This window comes from Lissotriton vulgaris, chromosome 1_1 (assembly GCF_964263255.1).
Source record: "Lissotriton vulgaris chromosome 1_1, aLisVul1.2, whole genome shotgun sequence".
Lineage (NCBI taxonomy): Eukaryota > Metazoa > Chordata > Amphibia > Caudata > Salamandridae > Lissotriton > Lissotriton vulgaris.
Genome location: NC_141685.1, coordinates 1,389,213,371 through 1,389,232,550, shown reverse-complemented (window position 1 = coordinate 1,389,232,550; position 19,180 = coordinate 1,389,213,371). Strand labels below are relative to the sequence as shown.

The window sequence follows — 19,180 nt, the reverse complement described above, 5'->3', positions numbered from 1 at the left end:
CTACCATGCAAGTTTGGTTACCGTCTACGGTTTTTACGTCTACGCCGAAGCCATCCTTGCTTCAGAGACGCGGTTCGGCCTAGAACCTTTATCTCCTCTACGCCCGTACAGGTCCCAGACAAGTTACTGGATTCTGAAGATAGTGAGGAGGATTCTGACATGGATGGAAGGAAGGTTTGGGACGGCTACAAGTCCTTCTGAATTAAACATCAAATACCAAGAGGATGATCAAGATGACTAACATTCGCCTGAGCATGTGACATCACCTGTTACTAATGTCCCCTCAGCTCAGATGCCACTAGCATTGCTAACAAATCTACAGCACATGCTAAATGATTATTACTGGCGTTTTCCGCCATCTGAGTCAGCGGACTCTGAGCCACCTGTGGTGCAAACGCCCATATCTGATGATTTAAGACCTCCAAAGTCTCCTCCACCTGTAGCGTCCCATCAGCCTGAAGAACAACATTCTTCTCACGAAGAAGAGAGAGAAGAAGGGGAAGTCGATGACGGATCCATGATGTCGTAGTGGGACGATTATCAAGTCCAAACACCTTCTCCTTCACCTCTGGTAACCGCTGATTCACCTCAGTAGATGCGGGAGGATGCCATCTTCTAATGGAAAGAGCTACAAAACGCTTCCATATTGACATGGAAACTACACAGCAGAAATGCTTCCTCCATGAATTCAAAGACCAGCCAAGGAGGCAGGTTAAGTCCATACCTATTATAGATTTCATCTGGCAGGAGGGAGTTAAGGTTATGTCTGCTCCTGCATCTATCCCTCCAGTTCTGCAGAGGATAGATAAAAAATATAAGGCTCCTGAAAAGTCTCCAGCTTGCCTTATAGGACATCCAAAATTGGATTCGGTGATCATACAGACTGCACAGAAGCGATCTAGAAATCCTTCTTCTCCAATCGCACCCCCACCAGATAGAGACTAATTTGCATATAGCCAGGTTCTGAGCTGGGATGGTGCAGTGAGCTAAAAAACGGTGATGGATCAAGCCCTGATCTGTTGACTGGGTATGGGTGTTCTGTTTAATTCAGATACTCTGTCCATCACCACCCCCTTTTCTGAATCGTTTTGTCCACCATAAGCGTGGAAGGGTATACTCAGATGTGAGTCCCTTGCTCATTGCACCATCAGGATTCAAGTAAGCCGGGCCGAAGACGGCTGTAATGCCAGAAACCGGTACCCGGAAGCTTGTTTCCTTCCCAGTATAAGAATTGGCTTGGTAGTTTGGTCTGCCCTGTTCCCATGATGCACTGGGCCAGGGACAGACTAATTTGCATATAGCCAGGTTCTGAGCTGGGATGGTGCAGTGAGCTAAAAAACGGTGATGGATCAAGCCCTGAGCTGTTGACTGGGTATGAGTGTTCTGTTTAATTCAGATACTCTGTCCATCACCACCCCCTTTTCTGAATCGTTTTGTCCACCATAAGCGTGGAAGGGTATACTCAGATGTGAGTCCCTTGCTCATTGCACCATCAGGATTCAAGCAAGCCGGGCCGAAGACGGCTGTAATGCCAGAAACCGGTACCCGGAAGCTTGTTTCCTTCCCAGTATAAGAATTGGCTTGGAAGTTTGGTCTGCCCTGTTCCCATGATGCACTGGGCCAGGGACAGACTAATTTGCATATAGCCAGGTTCTGAGCTGGGATGGTGCAGTGAGCTAAAAAACGGTGATGGATCAAGCCCTGATCTGTTGACTGGGTATGAGTGTTCTGTTTAATTCAGATACTCTGTCCATCACCACCCCCTTTTCTGAATCGTTTTGTCCACCATAAGCGTGGAAGGGTATACTCAGATGTGAGTCCCTTGCTCATTGCACCATCAGGATTCAAGCAAGCCGGGCCGAAGACGGCTGTAATGCCAGAAACCGGTACCCAGAAGCTTGTTTCCTTCCCAGTATAAGAATTGGCTTGGTAGTTTGGTCTGCCCTGTTCCCATGATGCACTGGGCCAGGGACAGACTAATTTGCATATAGCCAGGTTCTGAGCTGGGATGGTGCAGTGAGCTAAAAAACGGTGATAGATCAAGCCCTGATCTGTTGACTGGGTATGAGTGTTCTGTTTAATTCAGATACTCTGTCCATCACCACCCCCTTTTCTGAATCGTTTTGTCCACCATAAGCGTGGAAGGGTATACTCAGATGTGAGTCCCTTGCTCATTGCACCATCAGGATTCAAGCAAGCCGGGCCGAAGACGGCTGTAATGCCAGAAACCGGTCCCCGGAAGCTTGTTTCCTTCCCAGTATAAGAATTGGCTTGGTAGTTTGGTCTGCCCTGTTCCCATGATGCACTGGGCCAGGGACAGACTAATTTGCATATAGCCAGGTTCTGAGCTGGGATGGTGCAGTGAGCTAAAAAACGGTGATGGATCAAGCCCTGATCTGTTGACTGGGTATGAGTGTTCTGTTTAATTCAGATACTCTGTCCATCACCACCCCCTTTTCTGAATCGTTTTGTCCACCATAAGCGTGGAAGGGTATACTCAGATGTGAGTCCCTTGCTCATTGCACCATCAGGATTCAAGCAAGCCGGGCCGAAGACGGCTGTAATGCCAGAAACCGGTACCCGGAAGCTTGTTTCCTTCCCAGTATAAGAATTGGCTTGGTAGTTTGGTCTGCCCTGTTCCCATGATGCACTGGGCCAGGGACAGACTAATTTGCATATAGCCAGGTTCTGAGCTGGGATGGTGCAGTGAGCTAAAAAACGGTGATGGATCAAGCCCTGATCTGTTGACTGGGTATGAGTGTTCTGTTTAATTCAGATACTCTGTCCATCACCACCCCCCTTTTCTGAATCGTTTTGTCCACCATAAGCGTGGAAGGGTATACTCAGATGTGAGTCCCTTGCTCATTGCACCATCAGGATTCAAGCAAGCCGGGCCGAAGACGGCTGTAATGCCAGAAACCGGTCCCTGGAAGCTTGTTTCCTTCCCAGTATAAAAATTGGCTTGGTAGTTTGGTCTGCCCTGTTCCCATGATGCACTGGGCCAGGGACAGACTAATTTGCATATAGCCAGGTTCTGAGCTGGGATGGTGCAGTGAGCTAAAAAACGGTGATGGATCAAGCCCTGATCTGTTGACTGGGTATGAGTGTTCTGTTTAATTCAGATACTCTGTCCATCACCACCCCCTTTTCTGAATCGTTTTGTCCACCATAAGCGTAGAAGGGTATACTCAGATGTGAGTCCCTTGCTCATTGCACCATCAGGATTCAAGCAAGCCGGGCCGAAGACGGCTGTAATGCCAGAAACCGGTCCCCGGAAGCTTGTTTCCTTCCCAGTATAAGAATTGGCTTGGTAGTTTGGTCTGCCCTGTTCCCATGATGCACTGGGCCAGGGACAGACTAATTTGCATATAGCCAGGTTCTGAGCTGGGATGGTGCAGTGAGCTAAAAAACGGTGATGGATCAAGCCCTGATCTGTTGACTTGGTATGAGTGTTCTGTTTAATTCAGATACTCTGTCCATCACCACTCCCTTTTCTGAATCCACCGGATAGAGACGGCAGGCGTCTGGATGCTATTGGAAAGCGTGTGTCAACAATGGCAGCAACTACTGTCCGGGCTGCCAAGTCATTAGCCATCCTGGGCAGATATGACTGGCAAATGTGGTCTGACATCTTGCCATATGTCAACATGCTCATAGAGCCCTCCAAGTCAGAAGCTCTGAAAATACTACAGGAAGGTGAAAGAATCTCAGCTGAGATGATTGACTCTGCAGTTGATGTAGCTTCAACTGGATTCAGGCAGTTAGCAGGAGCTGCTGTCTTCGCAGGCAAGGCTGGCTAAGAGCGACTTTGTTCCGCCAGGAGGTTCAAGCTAAGGTGTTAGACATGCCTTATGACGGGGAGTTTTTGTTTGGCCAGCAAGTAGAGGAAGCCTTGCAGACAATCAAAAAAGACACGTAGACAGCTAGATCCCTGGGCACCTTACAATTTCGAAAGCCGCCCTTTCGAGGTGCGAGAGGATGCGGATCGTCCTCTACTAGAGGAGGTTATAGTCAGCAGTCCTCCTATAGACAAGGGAATCAACGTTATCAAACCCAACGTTACCAGTCCTACGGCCAGCGCAACACTAACTATTCCCAAAACAAAAGAAAGCCTGCCTACCGCGGAAAGGACAAAAAACAATGAGTGTCATCACCAGCCACCGCTACTGCCGCAGTCTCACATAAAAATTGGAGGAAAGATCTCAAAATTCTACTCAAGATGGTCCTCAATAACATCAGACAGGTGGGTCTTGGACATTGTGGCCAAGGGCCATGCCCTCGAATTCGAAAAGTTTCCTCCAAACGTCCCCCCCAAGGGGCCCACCTCCAGCTCACCTCAAAGAGTTGTTTTCCCAGATCAATTTGATGTTAAAAAAAGGAGCAATCGAAAAGGTTCCTCAGGTTTAGAGAGGAGCAGGATTCTACTCCAGATTCTTTCTAATAAAGAAAAAGTCTGAGGAAGGGCGTCCAATTCTGGATCTCCGTGCCCTAAACAAGTATTTGAAAAAGCGAACGTTCCGGATGCTTTCACTCCAGAAAATACTGCATCTTCTTTCGGAGGGAGAATACATGGCCACCTTGGACCTCCAAGATGCGTATATCCACATCCCCATTTTACCTCGTCACAGGAAGTTCCTGCGATTCAGAGTGACTGGCAGGGATTATCAGTTCAAGGTCCTCCCCCTTGGGCTGCGTTCGGCACCCAGGGTGTTTACAAAGGTCCTGGCTCCGGTAGCAGCACACCTCCGGCTGGAGAGAGTACAAATATTTCCCTACTTAGACGACTGCCTTATCAAGGCGAGTTCTTACGAAAACACAGACAACCATGTCCAACGGTGTCTATCTCTCTTCCAGTCACTGAATTGCCGTCTCAGGATGAGGCCTCTACAAGAAGAACTCAACCTGCAATGGCTGCAGGTCTCCGGCTCATTCGGGGACCTCATCCGGATCACCCCTTGCATTTGATGTGCTCTTCTCTGGTGGATTCAAAGGAGAAATTTACAACAGGGTTGCGCATTCCTCCAAGACGCACCAAACTTTACAATCACCACGGACGCATCCCTCGAAGGTTGGGGAGCACATCTTCGGGGGCTGACAGTCAGCGGGAGATGGAGTCCTCAACAGAAGGTCTGTCACATCAATCTGTTGGAGCTAAGAGCCATCTTCCTAGCCCTCAAGTCCTTTCGCGCAATCGTTCAAGGGGCCACAGTATTGGTTCGCACAGACAATACTACAAGCATGCACTATTTGAACAAACAGGGAGGAACAAGATCAGCTCTGCTGTCTCAGAAAGCCCAAGATATATGGGCATGGGAAATACGACACAGAATCAATCTTCTAGCGGTCCATGTACCGGGAACGGCAAACGTTCTTGCAGACACTCTCAGCAGGACAACGGTGTCCACCCACAAATGGGAACTTCATCAACTGATGGTGGATCAGATTTTTCAACAGTGGGGTCAGCCAGATCTAGACCTCTTTGTGACCAAGAAGAACAGCAAATGCTGGTTCTTTGCAAGCTGGCATCCCCACAAAGCCTCAGGGGAATGCGTTTTCGATCAACTGGTCTCAAATATATGCTTACGCCTTTCCTCCAATACCATTGGTTCCCAGAGTTCTCCGGAAGATGAAAAAAGAACTGTGTCGCCTGATTCTCATTGCCCCCAGGTGGCCTCGCCAATACTGGTTCACCAAGCTCCCTTTCCTATCGGAGTGTGAACCAATCCAGTTTCGATCAATACCGGATCTCTTCTCCATCCAGGATGGTCAGATTTATCATCCGGACCCGACTTCTCTGAAATTAGCGGCTTGGTGCCTGAGTACCTTGAATTCGCCATTCTGAATATCTCTGCAGATTGCAAGGAGGTACTAGCCAAAGCAAGAGCACCTGCTACGATAAAGACATACAGACTTAAATGGAAGAGATTCTGTATCTGGTGTCACTCGGCTGGGATTCATCCCTTTCAGGCTAAGCCAGAACAGATATTGCCTTTTTTCTTACATCTGGAAAAATCAGATTGTCTCACGCAACTCTAAAGGTTTTCCTGGCAGCCATTTCAAGGTATTGTCAGGATGGGTCCACTTCACTGTACTCTTCAAGGATAATACAGCAATTCTTTAAATGACTTTTCAGAATGTTTCCTCCGATACGTCGGCCACCGCCATCGTGGCATCTCAATGTAGTGTTATTGCAGCTCATGTGCCACCCTTTTGAACCAATTCACAGAGTGGATTTAAATTTCTTACCTGGAATGTATTGCTTTTGTTGGCTTTGACTTCGTCTAGAAGAGTCAGTGATGTCCAGGCTTTCACGGTCCATCCACCTTTCTTGCAGTTCACGTCAGATTCAGTAGTGCTCTGCAAAAACCCAAAATTCATGCCTAAGGTGCCTTCGGACTTTCACCTCAATGAGCCAGTCATCTTAAGGACATTTTTTCCTAACCCACAATCCCCTGCGGAAAGGGCATTGCATACACTAGACATCAAGAGGTGTTTAAAGTTCTATTTACAAAGGACCTCTACAATATGCAAATCTGATCAATTGTTTGTCACTTATGGAAAAATTTGACAAGGGCATGCAGTGTCTAAACAAACAATAGCAAGATGGATCTCTGCAGCTATCGACTTTTGCCATATACAAGCAGGAAGATATTTGCAGGCAGCTCCAGGGGCTCACTCTACGAGAGCCATGTCTTCCTCGACTGCTCTTTTCGCTGGGGTTCCTCTTCAGCACATCTGCAGAGCAGCAACCTGGGCCAGCAGGCATACTTTCACCAAACACTATTGTTTGGATGCAGCCAGCGAGACTGACGCTTCAGTGGGTCAAGCAGGTCTGCGTAATCTTTTCAGATAATGTGAGCCTCTGTTTCCCTCCTCCTCTTACTGCTTTTCAGATGCTTGTTCATACTTATTGTTATGTACATGCTCATTGCCGACTTCGTCAGCACACACGCCCTCACCTCCACGGACTACATCCTCCTCGGGGACCTGAACTTCCACCTCAAGAACAATGGCAACACCAACTCCACCACCCTGATCGACAACCTAGCCAACCTCGGACTCAGACAACTCGTCACAACACCCACCCACTCCGCCGGTCACACGCTTGACCCCATCTTCTCCGCAAGCCCCCACGTCTCCTTCAACCATACCACCGAACTCCACTGGACCGACCACCGCTGCATCCACTTCACCTTCAAGAAACCCACCACGCACCACTACACCCAACAGATGCCTCACCGCTGCTGGAGCAAAGACACCGAAGACCAGCTAACCACCACCCTCACCCAGAGCCCACCCGCTGATCATACCGACCCTGACACCTCAGACAGTGGCTAGACGACTGCGCCAACACCCTCGCCCGATCAAGAAACCCTCCAACAATCATACCATCAAGAAAGCCAGCTGGTTCACTGAAGACCTCCGGGCCTCCAAGCAAACCTGCCGAAAGCTGGAGAAGATCTGGCTCCGTGAACGAACACCGGACAGCCACGCCGCCCACAAGAATGCCACCCGCAGACACCATCACCTCATCAGATCTGCCAAAAGGGCCTCCTTCAAAGACCGCATAGACAACAACGCGCACAACAGCAAAGAGCTCTTCAACATTGTGAAGGAACTCTCCAACCCCAGCTCCAACACCAATGACGTCCCACCCTCGCAAGACCTGTGCGACTCGCTGGCCACCTTCTTCCACCGCAAGATCACAGACATCCACAACAGTTTCAATGCCATGACCGTCCCGACAACCACTGAGACCTCCGCCCCCACGACCACCATCTGCACCAACCGCCTGCTCTACTGGACCAACAGCAACGACGATGACACCATCAAAATCATGAACCCCATCCACTCCGGATCTCTAGATCCATGCCCACACCACATCTTCAACAAAGCCAGCACATCCATCGCACCCCATCTCCGGAAAGTCATCAACACCACCTTTGAGACAGCAATCTTCCCGGAAAGCTGGAAGCACGCCGAGATCAACGCCTTACTCAAGAAACCCAAGGTGGACCCCAAGGACCTCAAGAACTTCTGGCCCATCTCCCTGCTCCCGTTCCGGGCAAAGGTCATCGAGAAGACCGTCAACGAACACTGACCCGCTACCTCGAGGAGAACAACATCCTGGACCCTTCCCAGTCCGGGTTCCGCAGCAACCACAGCACCGAGACTGCCCTCATCGCCGCCACCGATGACATCAAGTCCCTGCTGGACAACGGAGTAACGGCGGCCCTCATCCTCCTGGACCTGTTAGCCGCCTTCGACACGGTCTGTCACCACACGCTATGAACACGCCTCCACAACGCTGGGATCCAGGAGAAGGCCCTGGACTGGACCACCTCCTTCCTCTCCGGCAGAACACAGAGCGTCCGCCTTCTCCCCTTCCGCTCCGAAGCCACCGAAATCATCTGCGGCGTACCCCAGGGCTCATCCCTCAGCCCAACTCAGTTTAACATCTACATGGCACCGCTCACCCATGTCGCCCATCGGCACGACCTCAACAAATTCTCCTACGCCGATGACACCCAGCTGATACTCTCCCTCACCAAGGACCCCCACACCGCCAAAACCAACCTTCACAACGGAATGAAGGCTGTTGCTGAATGGATGAGGAACAGCCGACTGAAGCTGAACTCGGACAAGATGGAGGTCCTCATCCTCGGATCCAACCCTTCGGCCTGGGACAACTCCTGGTGGCCGACCGCACTGGAAACTGCTCCAACACCCACCAACCACGCACGCAACCTAGGGGTCATACTCGACTCCACCCTCTCCATGACTAAACAGGTCAACGCCGTCTCCTCCTCCTGCTTCAACACCCTCCACATTCTCCGTAGGATCTACAAGTGGATCCCCACTGAAACGAGAAGAACAGTCACCCAGGCCCTTGTCAGCAGTAGGTTGGACTATGGAAACGCCCTCTACGCAGGAGCCTCGGTCAAACTCATGAGACGGCTCCAACGCATCCAGAACGCCTCTGCACGCCTGATCCTCGACATCCCTTGCCGCAGCCACATCACACCCCACCTGAGAGACCTGCACTGGCTCCCGGTCAACAAGAGGATAACCTTCAAGCTCCTCACCCACGCACACAAGGCACTCCACAACACCGGACCAACATACCTCAACAGACGACTCAGCTTCTACACTCCCACCCGCCAGCTTCGCTCTGCCGACCTCGCCCTCGCTACAGTCCCCCGCTTCCGAAGAGCGACCTCAGGCGGCAGATCATTCTCCCACCTCGCCGCAAAGACCTGGAACACCCTCCCCATCCACCTACGGCAGACCCAAGACCTGCTGGCCTTCAGAAAACTCCTCAAGACATGGCTTTTCGAGCAGTAGCAGCATTTCCCACACCAGCGCCTTGAGACCCTCACGGGTGAGTAGTGCGCTTTACAAATGATATGATTGATTGATTGATTGATTGATGTAATTGCATTTTTTCATGCTTTTAGAAGATGCAACTTTTCTGTTATATGGATATGTACTTTTTCATATGTACATGCTTATGCTACAAAAAGTGTCTTCCAAGCACGGATATATACTGCTAGCTACTCTGATTCAGGCATGTGAATCTATGAAAGACACCCCAATACTGGAGAAGAACAATAGTTACTTACCTGGAATCTGTGGTTCTCCAGTATTGGTGCCTTTCATAGATTCACATGCAACCCGCCCACCTCCCCGCAGAGGCTCATAGGCTACATTGGTTTACCATCACTCCTATGCGAGAAAATCTAAGAGCCTGAGCCTCTGGGGAGAACCTTCTGGTGGGTGCTGTCGCCTGATTGGCTGCAGTTTGGGCTATACAAAATGACTAGGATAGTCATGGGTGTGGAAGTTTTTTCTCCTGTAGCTTGGGCTACTTTACTTCCTGGTTGGTTATTGCCAGGTTTTTTCTATGTTATTATAGCACATTATTGTTTTTTTTAATGTACCGTGGGACTCCCACCCGACGACTGGGAATGATTCAGGCACGTGAATCTATGAAAGACACCAATAGAAGTCGGTTTCTTTCTTTTCTCTGTACAAGCGCTTAGAGACCTTGGGGTGATAACGCGCTATATACATTGAAATAAATAAATAAATAAATGAATACTGGAGAACCACAGATTACAGGTAAGTAACTTTTGTTCTTTGGCGGTGATGGGGTCCTTGGTGAGGGAGAGGATCAGCTGCGTGTCGTCGGCGTAGGAGATTATGTTGAGGTTGTGCTGTTGAGCTACGTGTGCGAGCGGGGCCATGTAAATGTTGAACAGCGTTGGGCTGAGGGAGGATACCTGGGGTACGCCGCAGATGATCTCGGAGGCTTTGGAACGGAATGGGGGAAGGCAGATGCTCTAGGTTCTGTCGGAGAGGAAGGAGGTGGTCCAAACCAGAGCCATGTCTCAGATCCCTGCAGCGTGGAGGCGTGCGCGTAGTGTGCGGTGGCAGACGGTGTCTAGGAGGATGAGTGCTGCGGTCTCGCTGTTGTCCAGCAGGGTCCTGATGTCGTCAGTGACGGCGATGAGGGCAGTCTCTGTGCTGTGGTTGCTGCGGAACCCTGACTGGGAAGGTTCCAGGATTCTTTGTTCTTCGAGGTATCGGGTTAGCTGTCTTTTGACGGTTTTCTCGATGACCTTGGCCAGGAAGGGGAGCAGAGAGATGGGTCGGAAGTTCTTGAGGTCTCTTGGGGCTGCCTTAGTTTTTTTGAGTAGGGCGTTGATTTCGGCGTGTTTCCAGTTCGCTGGGAAGGTTGCGGTCTCGAGGGAGAGATTGATGACATTGCGCAGGTGGGGTGCGATGGAGCTGCTTGCTCTGTTGAAGATGTGGTGCGGGAATGGGTCTGACGGAGAGCCGGAGTGGATTGTGCGCATGGTCTTGATGGTGTCATCGATGCTCACACTGGCCCAGGCTAGCAGGGGGTCGTGGTCAATGGTGTGCGGAGGGTCTGTTATATTGCTGTCTATTGGGGCTGTTTGGGTGTTGAAGCTGTTGTGGATGTCTGCGATCTTGCGATGGAAGAAGGTGGCGAGGGAGTCACACAGGGCTTGCGGCGGCGGGATGTCGTTGGTGTTGGAGCTGGGGTTGGAGAGTTCCTTCACGATGTTGAAGAGCTCCTTGCTATTGTGTGCATTGTTGTCGAGGCGGTCTTTGAAGGAGGTCCTCTTGGCCACCCTGATGAGGTGGTGGTGGTTGCTGATGGCGTCCTTGTGTGCTGCGTGGCTGCTCAGAGTGTATTCACTGTACCATTTCTTCTCTCCTTTCTGGCAGGCTTGCTTGGAGGCTAGGAGTTCTGTGGTGAACCAGCTGGCCCTCTTGCTGGTTCTCTGTGGGGGGGGTTTCTTCATCGGGGCAAGGGTGTTGGTGCAGTCCTCGATCCACCGTCTGAGGCTGTGGGCAGCGTCGTCGGTGTTGGAGGGTTCGGTGGGTGGGCTGAGAGGGAGATTTGCGTGTAGTTGGTCTTCGGTGATTTTGCTCCAGCAGTGGCGGGGGATCTGTTGGGTGCGGTGGTGTCTAGTGGGTTTCTGGAAGGCAAAGTGGATGCAGCGGTGGACGGTCCAGAGGAGTTCGGTGGTGTGGCTGACGGAGACGTGCAGTCTTGAGGAGAAGACGGGGTCGAGTGTGTGGCTTCGGAGTGGGTGGGTGTTGTGACGAGTTGCTTCAGTCCGAGGTTGGCGAGGTTATTGATCAGGGTTGTGGAGTTGTTGTCGTTGTTGTTCTCAAGATGAAAGTTCAGGTCTCCGAGGAGGATGTAGTCGGTGGAGGTGAGGATGTGCGTGCTGATCAAGTCAGCGATGGATCAGCTGCAGGCAATGTTTGAGGTGTGGAAGTCTAGAGTGCAGCAGTCTTTCAATGAAAGCTGTGAACCATCAGCTTATTGTGAGATTGTGATGCTATTATTGGGGCGTAGTGACCCAAGGGTTGGAGAGTTCCTTCACGATGTTGAAGAGCTCCTTGCTATTGTGTGCATTGTTGTCGAGGCGGTCTTTGAAGGAGGTCCTCTTGGCCACCCTGATGAGGTGGTGGTGGTTGCTGATGGCGTCCTTGTGTGCTGCGTGGCTGCCCAGAGTGTATTCACTGTACCATTTCTTCTCTCGTTTCTGGCAGGCTTGCTTGGAGGCTAGGAGTTCTGTGGTGAACCAGCTGGCCCTCTTGCTGGTTCTCTGTGGGGGGGGTTTCTTCATCGGGGCAAGGGTGTTGGTGCAGTCCTCGATCCACCGTCTGAGGCTGTGGGCAGCGTCGTCGGTGTTGGAGGGTTCGGTGGGTGGGCTGAGAGGGAGATTTGCGTGTAGTTGGTCTTCAGTGATTTTGCTCCAGCAGTGGCGGGGGATCTGTTGGGTGCGGTGGTGTCTAGTGGGTTTCTGGAAGGCAAAGTGGATGCAGCGGTGGACGGTCCAGAGGAGTTCGGTGGTGTGGCTGACGGAGACGTGCAGTCTTGAGGAGAAGACGGGGTCGAGCGTGTGGCTTCGGAGTGGGTGGGTGTTGTGACGAGTTGCTTCAGTCCGAGGTTGGCAAGGTTATTGATCAGGGTTGTGGAGTTGTTGTCGTTGTTGTTCTCAAGATGAAAGTTCAGGTCTCCAAGGAGGATGTAGTCGGTGGAGGTGAGGATGTGCGTGCTGATCAAGTCAGCGATGGATCAGCTGCAGGCAATGTTTGAGGTGTGGAAGTCTAGAGTGCAGCAGTCTTTCAATGAAAGCTGTGCACCATCAGCTTATTGTGTGATTGTGATGCTATTATTGGGGCGTAGTGACCCAAGAGACTCTATGTAAAGTCTGACAATGATGAGGAACAAGAGGGATCTTTCGGGGACTCCTCGGGTTATGGAGATCTTCTGGGACCTGAAGGCTCATGTGTGAATGCACTGGTGTTTGATGCATAGATAAAAAAAAGAACAATTGAAGGTTATTGCCAGCGAATTCCACTCAAGACTTCAGAATGTGGATTAGGGTGAAATAGTCAATAGTGCAGAAGGTGGCTGAGAGGTGTCACAATATCAGGAGGAAAAGGTCATCTTCATTTGTGGTGAGGAGGGCATATGCTAACATGTGCAAGGTAGCTGTCTCCCCTACAGTATGATATGAAGACAGATCAGTAGCTTTGCCAGAGGTGGTTGGAACTGGTTTGATGGTGTAGTTGAGCATAGACTGCTTTGCTGATGGTCTTGGTTGATGAAGGGTAGGTGATGTGTGCAGTGGTAGTCAGGTTGTAGTGTGGGTTTCTTCAGGAGTGAGAAAAGATGAACTGTCTTTAGAGCTTCTTGGAAGAAATTGTTGACAATGTTCAGTATGGGTAAGTGAGCTTCTCTGGAGACTGGTCCGATGAAGGTCATTGTTTTCTTGGGAAGTGGCTTTAATGAAGTCGATTATGTTTTACCGAATCTGCAAGAAATAGAGCTTTGAAGGATGACCTTTGTGGGATGCTATGAGAAGGGGTGGGACTAAGAGGAAAGTCTGGCTTGGTTTTGATAAAGTACTGTTGAAATGTCTGTATTTTTCATTGATGAAGAGGTTGTTGGCATTGTACTTGTCTGTGGAATTTGGGAGAGGAGGGTCAGACATTAACTGTAACTTTAATTCCCAATATTGTTCTCCTTTCCCACCCTTTTTTAATTTATGCACCCCTAATCTCGCACTTGGTGGAATGTTGTGGGGCCACGAGCATGTTTTCTCTATAAATTGCACACTTGGAAGAGTATAGTGGAAGAGCACAGCCTGAGGGTGGGTGGACATTAAGACATGACACGTATTTTCTTCTCAGATTTGGTGATGCTAAGCTTTGCCCAATTTTGTAACTTCTTCAGAGTCTCTAAGTTCAAGGTGAATGCTTTTATTCCTTGTCTTTGTTTTGGCTTCAGTCAAATACGTTAAATTGAGTAAATTTACTATGAGGCGGCAACTATGTGAATTGACTACAAAAGCTGTATCTAGTAAAATTCACTTCTGCACGTCCTGCATAAGTTACACTTGGTGTTTTGTTTTTAAAATACATTATCATAAACTATTATTGTACAATATTGGACCATGAAGGTTGGACTTATATCAGAGTTTCATGATAATCCTAGAAAATGTAATTAATCATTTTAATTCATGTTTATCTTATTTGTCTGTCCTTCAAGTTTGCTTTTGTGCTGACACTTGCAGTCTGTTATTGGACACCTATTTAATAATAGAAGCAACAAAATAATTATTAGTAATAGTTTTTGTAGGGTACTGTAAGCCCGAACATAAGAAAATGCTGTGATAAAGAAAATAATTAATAATGTAGTAAAAGTCTCTGTGCATGTCAGCTATCATTGATGGATGAAGCTAACACACCCTTCTTGGCGATCCCACAGGAGCAGTACCAGTTCCTTTATAAAGCAATGCTAAGCCTGGTGAGCACAAGACAGGAAGAAGCTCATCCAACATCCCTAGACAGCAATGGGATCACACTACCAGATGGACATGAAGCTGAAAGTTTAGAATCTTTAGTTTAACTGAGCGAGGAGTACCGGAGTTTAGTACAGTTATCTCGTTTTTAAATTATGTGGAAAATCTGTCCAATCACTATAATCTCCTCCACCCCTTTAGTGATTACTTTGTTGCATATGATGCCACTGCCTCACTTACACCATTAACAATGTGTGCCTTTTTTGAGGACTTCTTGTAATCCATGATACACCTGGGCTAACTTGATTAATATTACAGTGTTTCTTAGAGTTAAACTGTGCTATTTTTTTCAGTATTAGTTTCCTATTGGCTACGTTTTAACCTACAACTGATCTTATTTATAGATGTCAAGAGGCTTCTCTATGATAAATATGCTTTTTGTGTCAGCTTCAATTGGAACATTTGTAGGGATTCTTGGGTTTCCTAGAAACATAACTGTTTATATGGTAGAATGTAAATAAAATACTGTTCCTATAACATTAAACATTTCAAGACTTTGTTGGACACCGTAGGTAGTAAAAATTGGATACTGATTGTAAATAATGTAATGGTGATTCCATGGACCAAATTTATATTTATAATTGTAGATTTTTATATTTTACTACAGAGTCAGTTTTCTAGTTCAATGTTATGGCATTGTTATAGTGATGTGTTCAATTGTTTACTTCTACTTTCGATAAATTAGTTGCTTCAGTTATTCTGCATCCTAACATGATTGACTGTTTCAGCATGTTTGTACTTTTAACATTTTATGAAAAATTAAAACAATGTTTGTTTAATAAAGTGCATTTTTAGTGCCTGGTGTTATCTTGTCCAATATTTGTGTAATGTCACTGTCATTTTAAGTACCAGAACAAAGACTCAGGCCCAGACATTTGGACTGCAGTGAAATAATCCAGCTGTTGCCAAAATTAGCCACAGAGTTTGGCTATATATGTCTCTGAACAAGGGTGGAAATACCTAAGATTTTAAAGATACCTCTTTGCCACAAGCATTGGTCCACTAAAATATCTACAATTGAAAGAAGTGCCTAAGCATTGTCCCACAGTGTCTATACATTTTCAAAGCTATTTCTTTTTGTAAAGGCATTCACTGTGAGAAAAACACAGAGTGATGGATGGAGTGCTTTTATTAATTGTAACCTCCCATAATTACTCGTGATAGTGTCTAGCCCATAATTATGTCCTTTCTGTGCAATTAAAGAACGGGACCCACTATAAGTAAAATATTCTTGACTTCACCATTGACTCTGCCAGATAAAACATTCTCACCCCACAATTATTGTTCTGGTTGTTTTGTGATGCAATCTTCTATATTTAGCACTTCCATTGAGAAGTGTGGCTCAATGGTTGGAGCAGAATGTATGTGGCCTGGTGCAATGAGTCACCAGGACTCTAGTAAGCACTACAAAAATACTAATTCTCCTATGTTCCGTTTGATTTATTTTCATCAATAAGTTGAAACTGAGTGCAGCACCCTTCTTCATTCATTCAATGGTTGGAGCGGCAGACCCTGATGCAGAGGTCTGGCCCGGGACCAGGGTTCAATTCCCCACCTCGGCGGGTCTTGGGCTCAAAATTCCACGGACCTGATAATTCTCGCCTCGGTGCCTAGTCCAATCATGGAGTCCCACTCTGCAACTCTGGGCAATAGCTTGCTTAATCTCCACAACGGCCCCCACAATGCTAAGGATGCCTGGCCTCCACCTTGGGGGTGTCCAGGAGTGGACGCCTCACAGGGAAAGCCAGGATGGGTTCTGTAGGAAGGTACCTCCTGACTATGGTTGCCCCCAACTTTTTGCCCTGTGTTTTAGCTGGTTTCTGACATAGTCGACCTGGGACCCTGCCAATCAGGACCCCAGGCCTACTGCTCTCTCTGTAAAATGGATTCCATGTACCTTAGGTACATTTCCAATTGGTACTGGGCCACCTTATCAGACCCTGTAACTCAGGGCATAGGTGTACCAAGGGCCTACCAGGGGCTGAAGCATGTATTATGCCATCCCTGGCTGGCCTCCTAAATCTGACACAACTGGCTGCATGACAGCTGGGGCAAAGTCGTGTAATCACCCTTTGCTGTAGATATAGTATACCTATATCTAACCCTAAAAATGGACACACAGATTCCTATCAGTCACTCCTATGGCAGGCCTTGACAATCCTGAAGGCAGAGTGCTTGGAATCGTGTGAGATGGTGCTCTGGCATGAGCTGAGCCCGTTTGCAGCTTGCGGAACCAAGTCCCAATAGCTGTTCCATGATAACGCATACCATATACTCTTAAGTGCATTATAATCCTCGCGGTTAAATGCTATCTTTGGTATTGCTTTATCAAAACATGTCGAGTAAGGTGTCATACGAATTGGAATACTAACCCCTCGCCAATTCTGGTGACGGGGTTAGCATTCCACCCTTCTAGAGGGACACGACATGTATGTAACTGTGAACCCCGGTTAAAGTTAAACGAAGCCTCAGCTCCACAAAATGGATGCTGCCACCACAGACACGAGTCTGACCTCCTCCTGCTGGGAGTCCTTCCAGCGAGGAGAGCCTGGACAAAGGGTTTCCTGTCCGGGGCGGTGCTAGCACCATCCCAGACAGGGTTTTGTGTATCCTGGGTAGGCAGGGCTTTACAGGAAGGTGACTGCTGAGTGGCACCCCGGTGCTCACTACGCATAGGCCGGTCAGAACCAGTTCCAGGGGCACACCAGCCCCTGGCCTGGGGAAAGTCCGGCATGGGAGAGGGGTGTAACCACCCCCCTCCTGGTCCCACCCATAGGCAGGACCTAGTCACCGGGTCAGCCCCTTTTCTTAGTATAAAGATAGGAGCGGTCCCCCTGTTCATTTAGATCATCTTTGGAATCAAGACACGACTTTCTGCGAAAAGGACTTCAAGATTTCTTCTTCAAGATTCTCCCTTGTGACTAAGGAGTAGTCACCCTGCATCCGCAGGCACCATCTTAAGAACACTGCGGTCTGCTGCAAGTCCTTCCTCAGGAATCCGACGACACAGCTCGACGAGACCCGGCTTCCCTGGCACCTCTGACCTCTACTCACCTCTGCAGCCAAGCTGAGAACCGTGAGTGCGACGAGACCTCGAGGGACCGGCTATCGCCAAGACTGCATGACTTCTTTACAGCACGCCCGCCGAGTGACCCTCTGGTGAGTGCTTTGGGGTCCGAGAAGCCCCGACCCAGAGCAGCTCCAGCACCGAAGTACAGCCTCCCAGCATCTCCACGATCTGCGTGGGGCCCTTCTGCTCTTTGCTGCTCACCGCGTTGTTTGGCTACTAGCCCGCTGGCTTGTGGCCTTCTGAACGACGCCCGACGACATCACTGCTGCTGGTCTGGTTGCTCCAGACTGGCCCTCGCTCCCTTCCAAGAGAGGAGCACCCCCGACCCTCCTGGTCCACTCCAGATGCCATTTTGAGTCCACCGCGTGGGCTTGAATTAGCCAAGGCTTTGTTGCCCAATCCTGGGTCCAGCGACGCTGACAGCTTCATCCATCGTGGGACAGCTCGCTCCTCCCTCCTGGTCGCCGACAACGCCTCCTGGTTCGAGAGATCTGCAGAGCACAGCGTCGCCCACTCACCTAGTCGAGGTGACTACCATCCGGTGCCCTCCTGGTGCCCCCTGACTACTGGCTAGTAGTCACGAACTTGGTCCCCTCTGCTTTCAGGTATCGTCCATCTTCAAGATCCAGGCTTGGATCACTTCGAACTCTCTTCACTGGTCGCCTGCCAGCATCTTCCTTCCAGGCTCCTGGTCCGTCTACGAGGATTCCCGACGTCTTTTGAGACCTATGCAGCGGCAGCCCCTGGGCTAGGTAACTTCGGCCTTTCGGTGCCCCAGCATAGCCTCACTATCCAAGGGTCAGAATCCACTTTCGTTTTCCTCCTACCTGGTCGGGTTCGCCCGAGAACACTAACTTTGCATTTACTAGCTACCATAGATTTTGTCCCGCATCATGCGTGAGAGTGCACACTCTGCACCCGAGTCCCCTGGGTCTCCTAGAAGTAATCTAACGATTCTATAGTCAAGTCCTAGCGATTCCAAAGCCTATTAGTACTGTACTTACCTGCTAGTAATTTCGCATTCCACTTTCAGAGTATATGGTTTTCCGTGCCCCTCGGGCATTTGTATATACTGTGCTAACTTAAGTATTTTCGTAAGAGTTTTGTTTTGTGCTTAGTACCCTGTCCTCATAAAGAGTACAGGGCTGTTGTGATTCTAATAAATACACTGTTTATTTTCATAACACTTGTGTGGTGTCCTTTCACTTGGTGTTCAAGGGGTATATGTGTGGTATAACAGCTGGCTTAACACGCCCTCTCAAGTCTTTAGCCTTAGACTGCTCGTATCCATGCTACTAGGATAGCTGGTCTATAAGGTTGACTTACAACCAATCATCAATAAGGGTTGTCTGGACTGATACATAGTGTTCACTAGAATAGTGAGCACTGCATATCAGGCCAACTTCTCACAGGTTCCACAGCGGTATTCCTACAAGCGCCTTGAGACCCTTGTGGGTGAGTAGTGCGCTATACAAGTATCAATTTACAATTTACATTTTACTCCTTAGAACGTTAGTTTAGTATCTGCAGCATTCATTGGGGTTCTGCCTCCACATCTCCTGAATCAACTCTATAGACCCACTGAACTCAGCAGTATGATATCCTTAGGTTTCCTCTTCAAATACCCATGAACCAACTCCATTGACCCCTACTTTAATGTATTTGGTACTCCCTAGATTTCTTCCTCAGCCACTCC

The 19,180-nt window shown here is 48.9% G+C and overlaps 1 protein-coding gene across 1 annotated transcript in view; it reads left to right on the top strand.

Annotated features, from left to right (window-relative positions):
* The window catches only part of PTPRZ1 (protein tyrosine phosphatase receptor type Z1), a 652,698-nt gene extending 637,480 nt beyond the window's left edge, over nucleotides 1–15,218 (top strand). The window contains exon 31 of the mRNA XM_086966862.1: nucleotides 14,321–15,218. Within this exon, the coding sequence (XP_086822988.1) occupies nucleotides 14,321–14,461 (141 nt within the window). The 3' untranslated portion in view covers nucleotides 14,462–15,218. The remainder of the gene's footprint in view (nucleotides 1–14,320) is intronic.
* The last annotated feature ends 3,962 nt before the right edge of the window (nucleotides 15,219–19,180 follow it).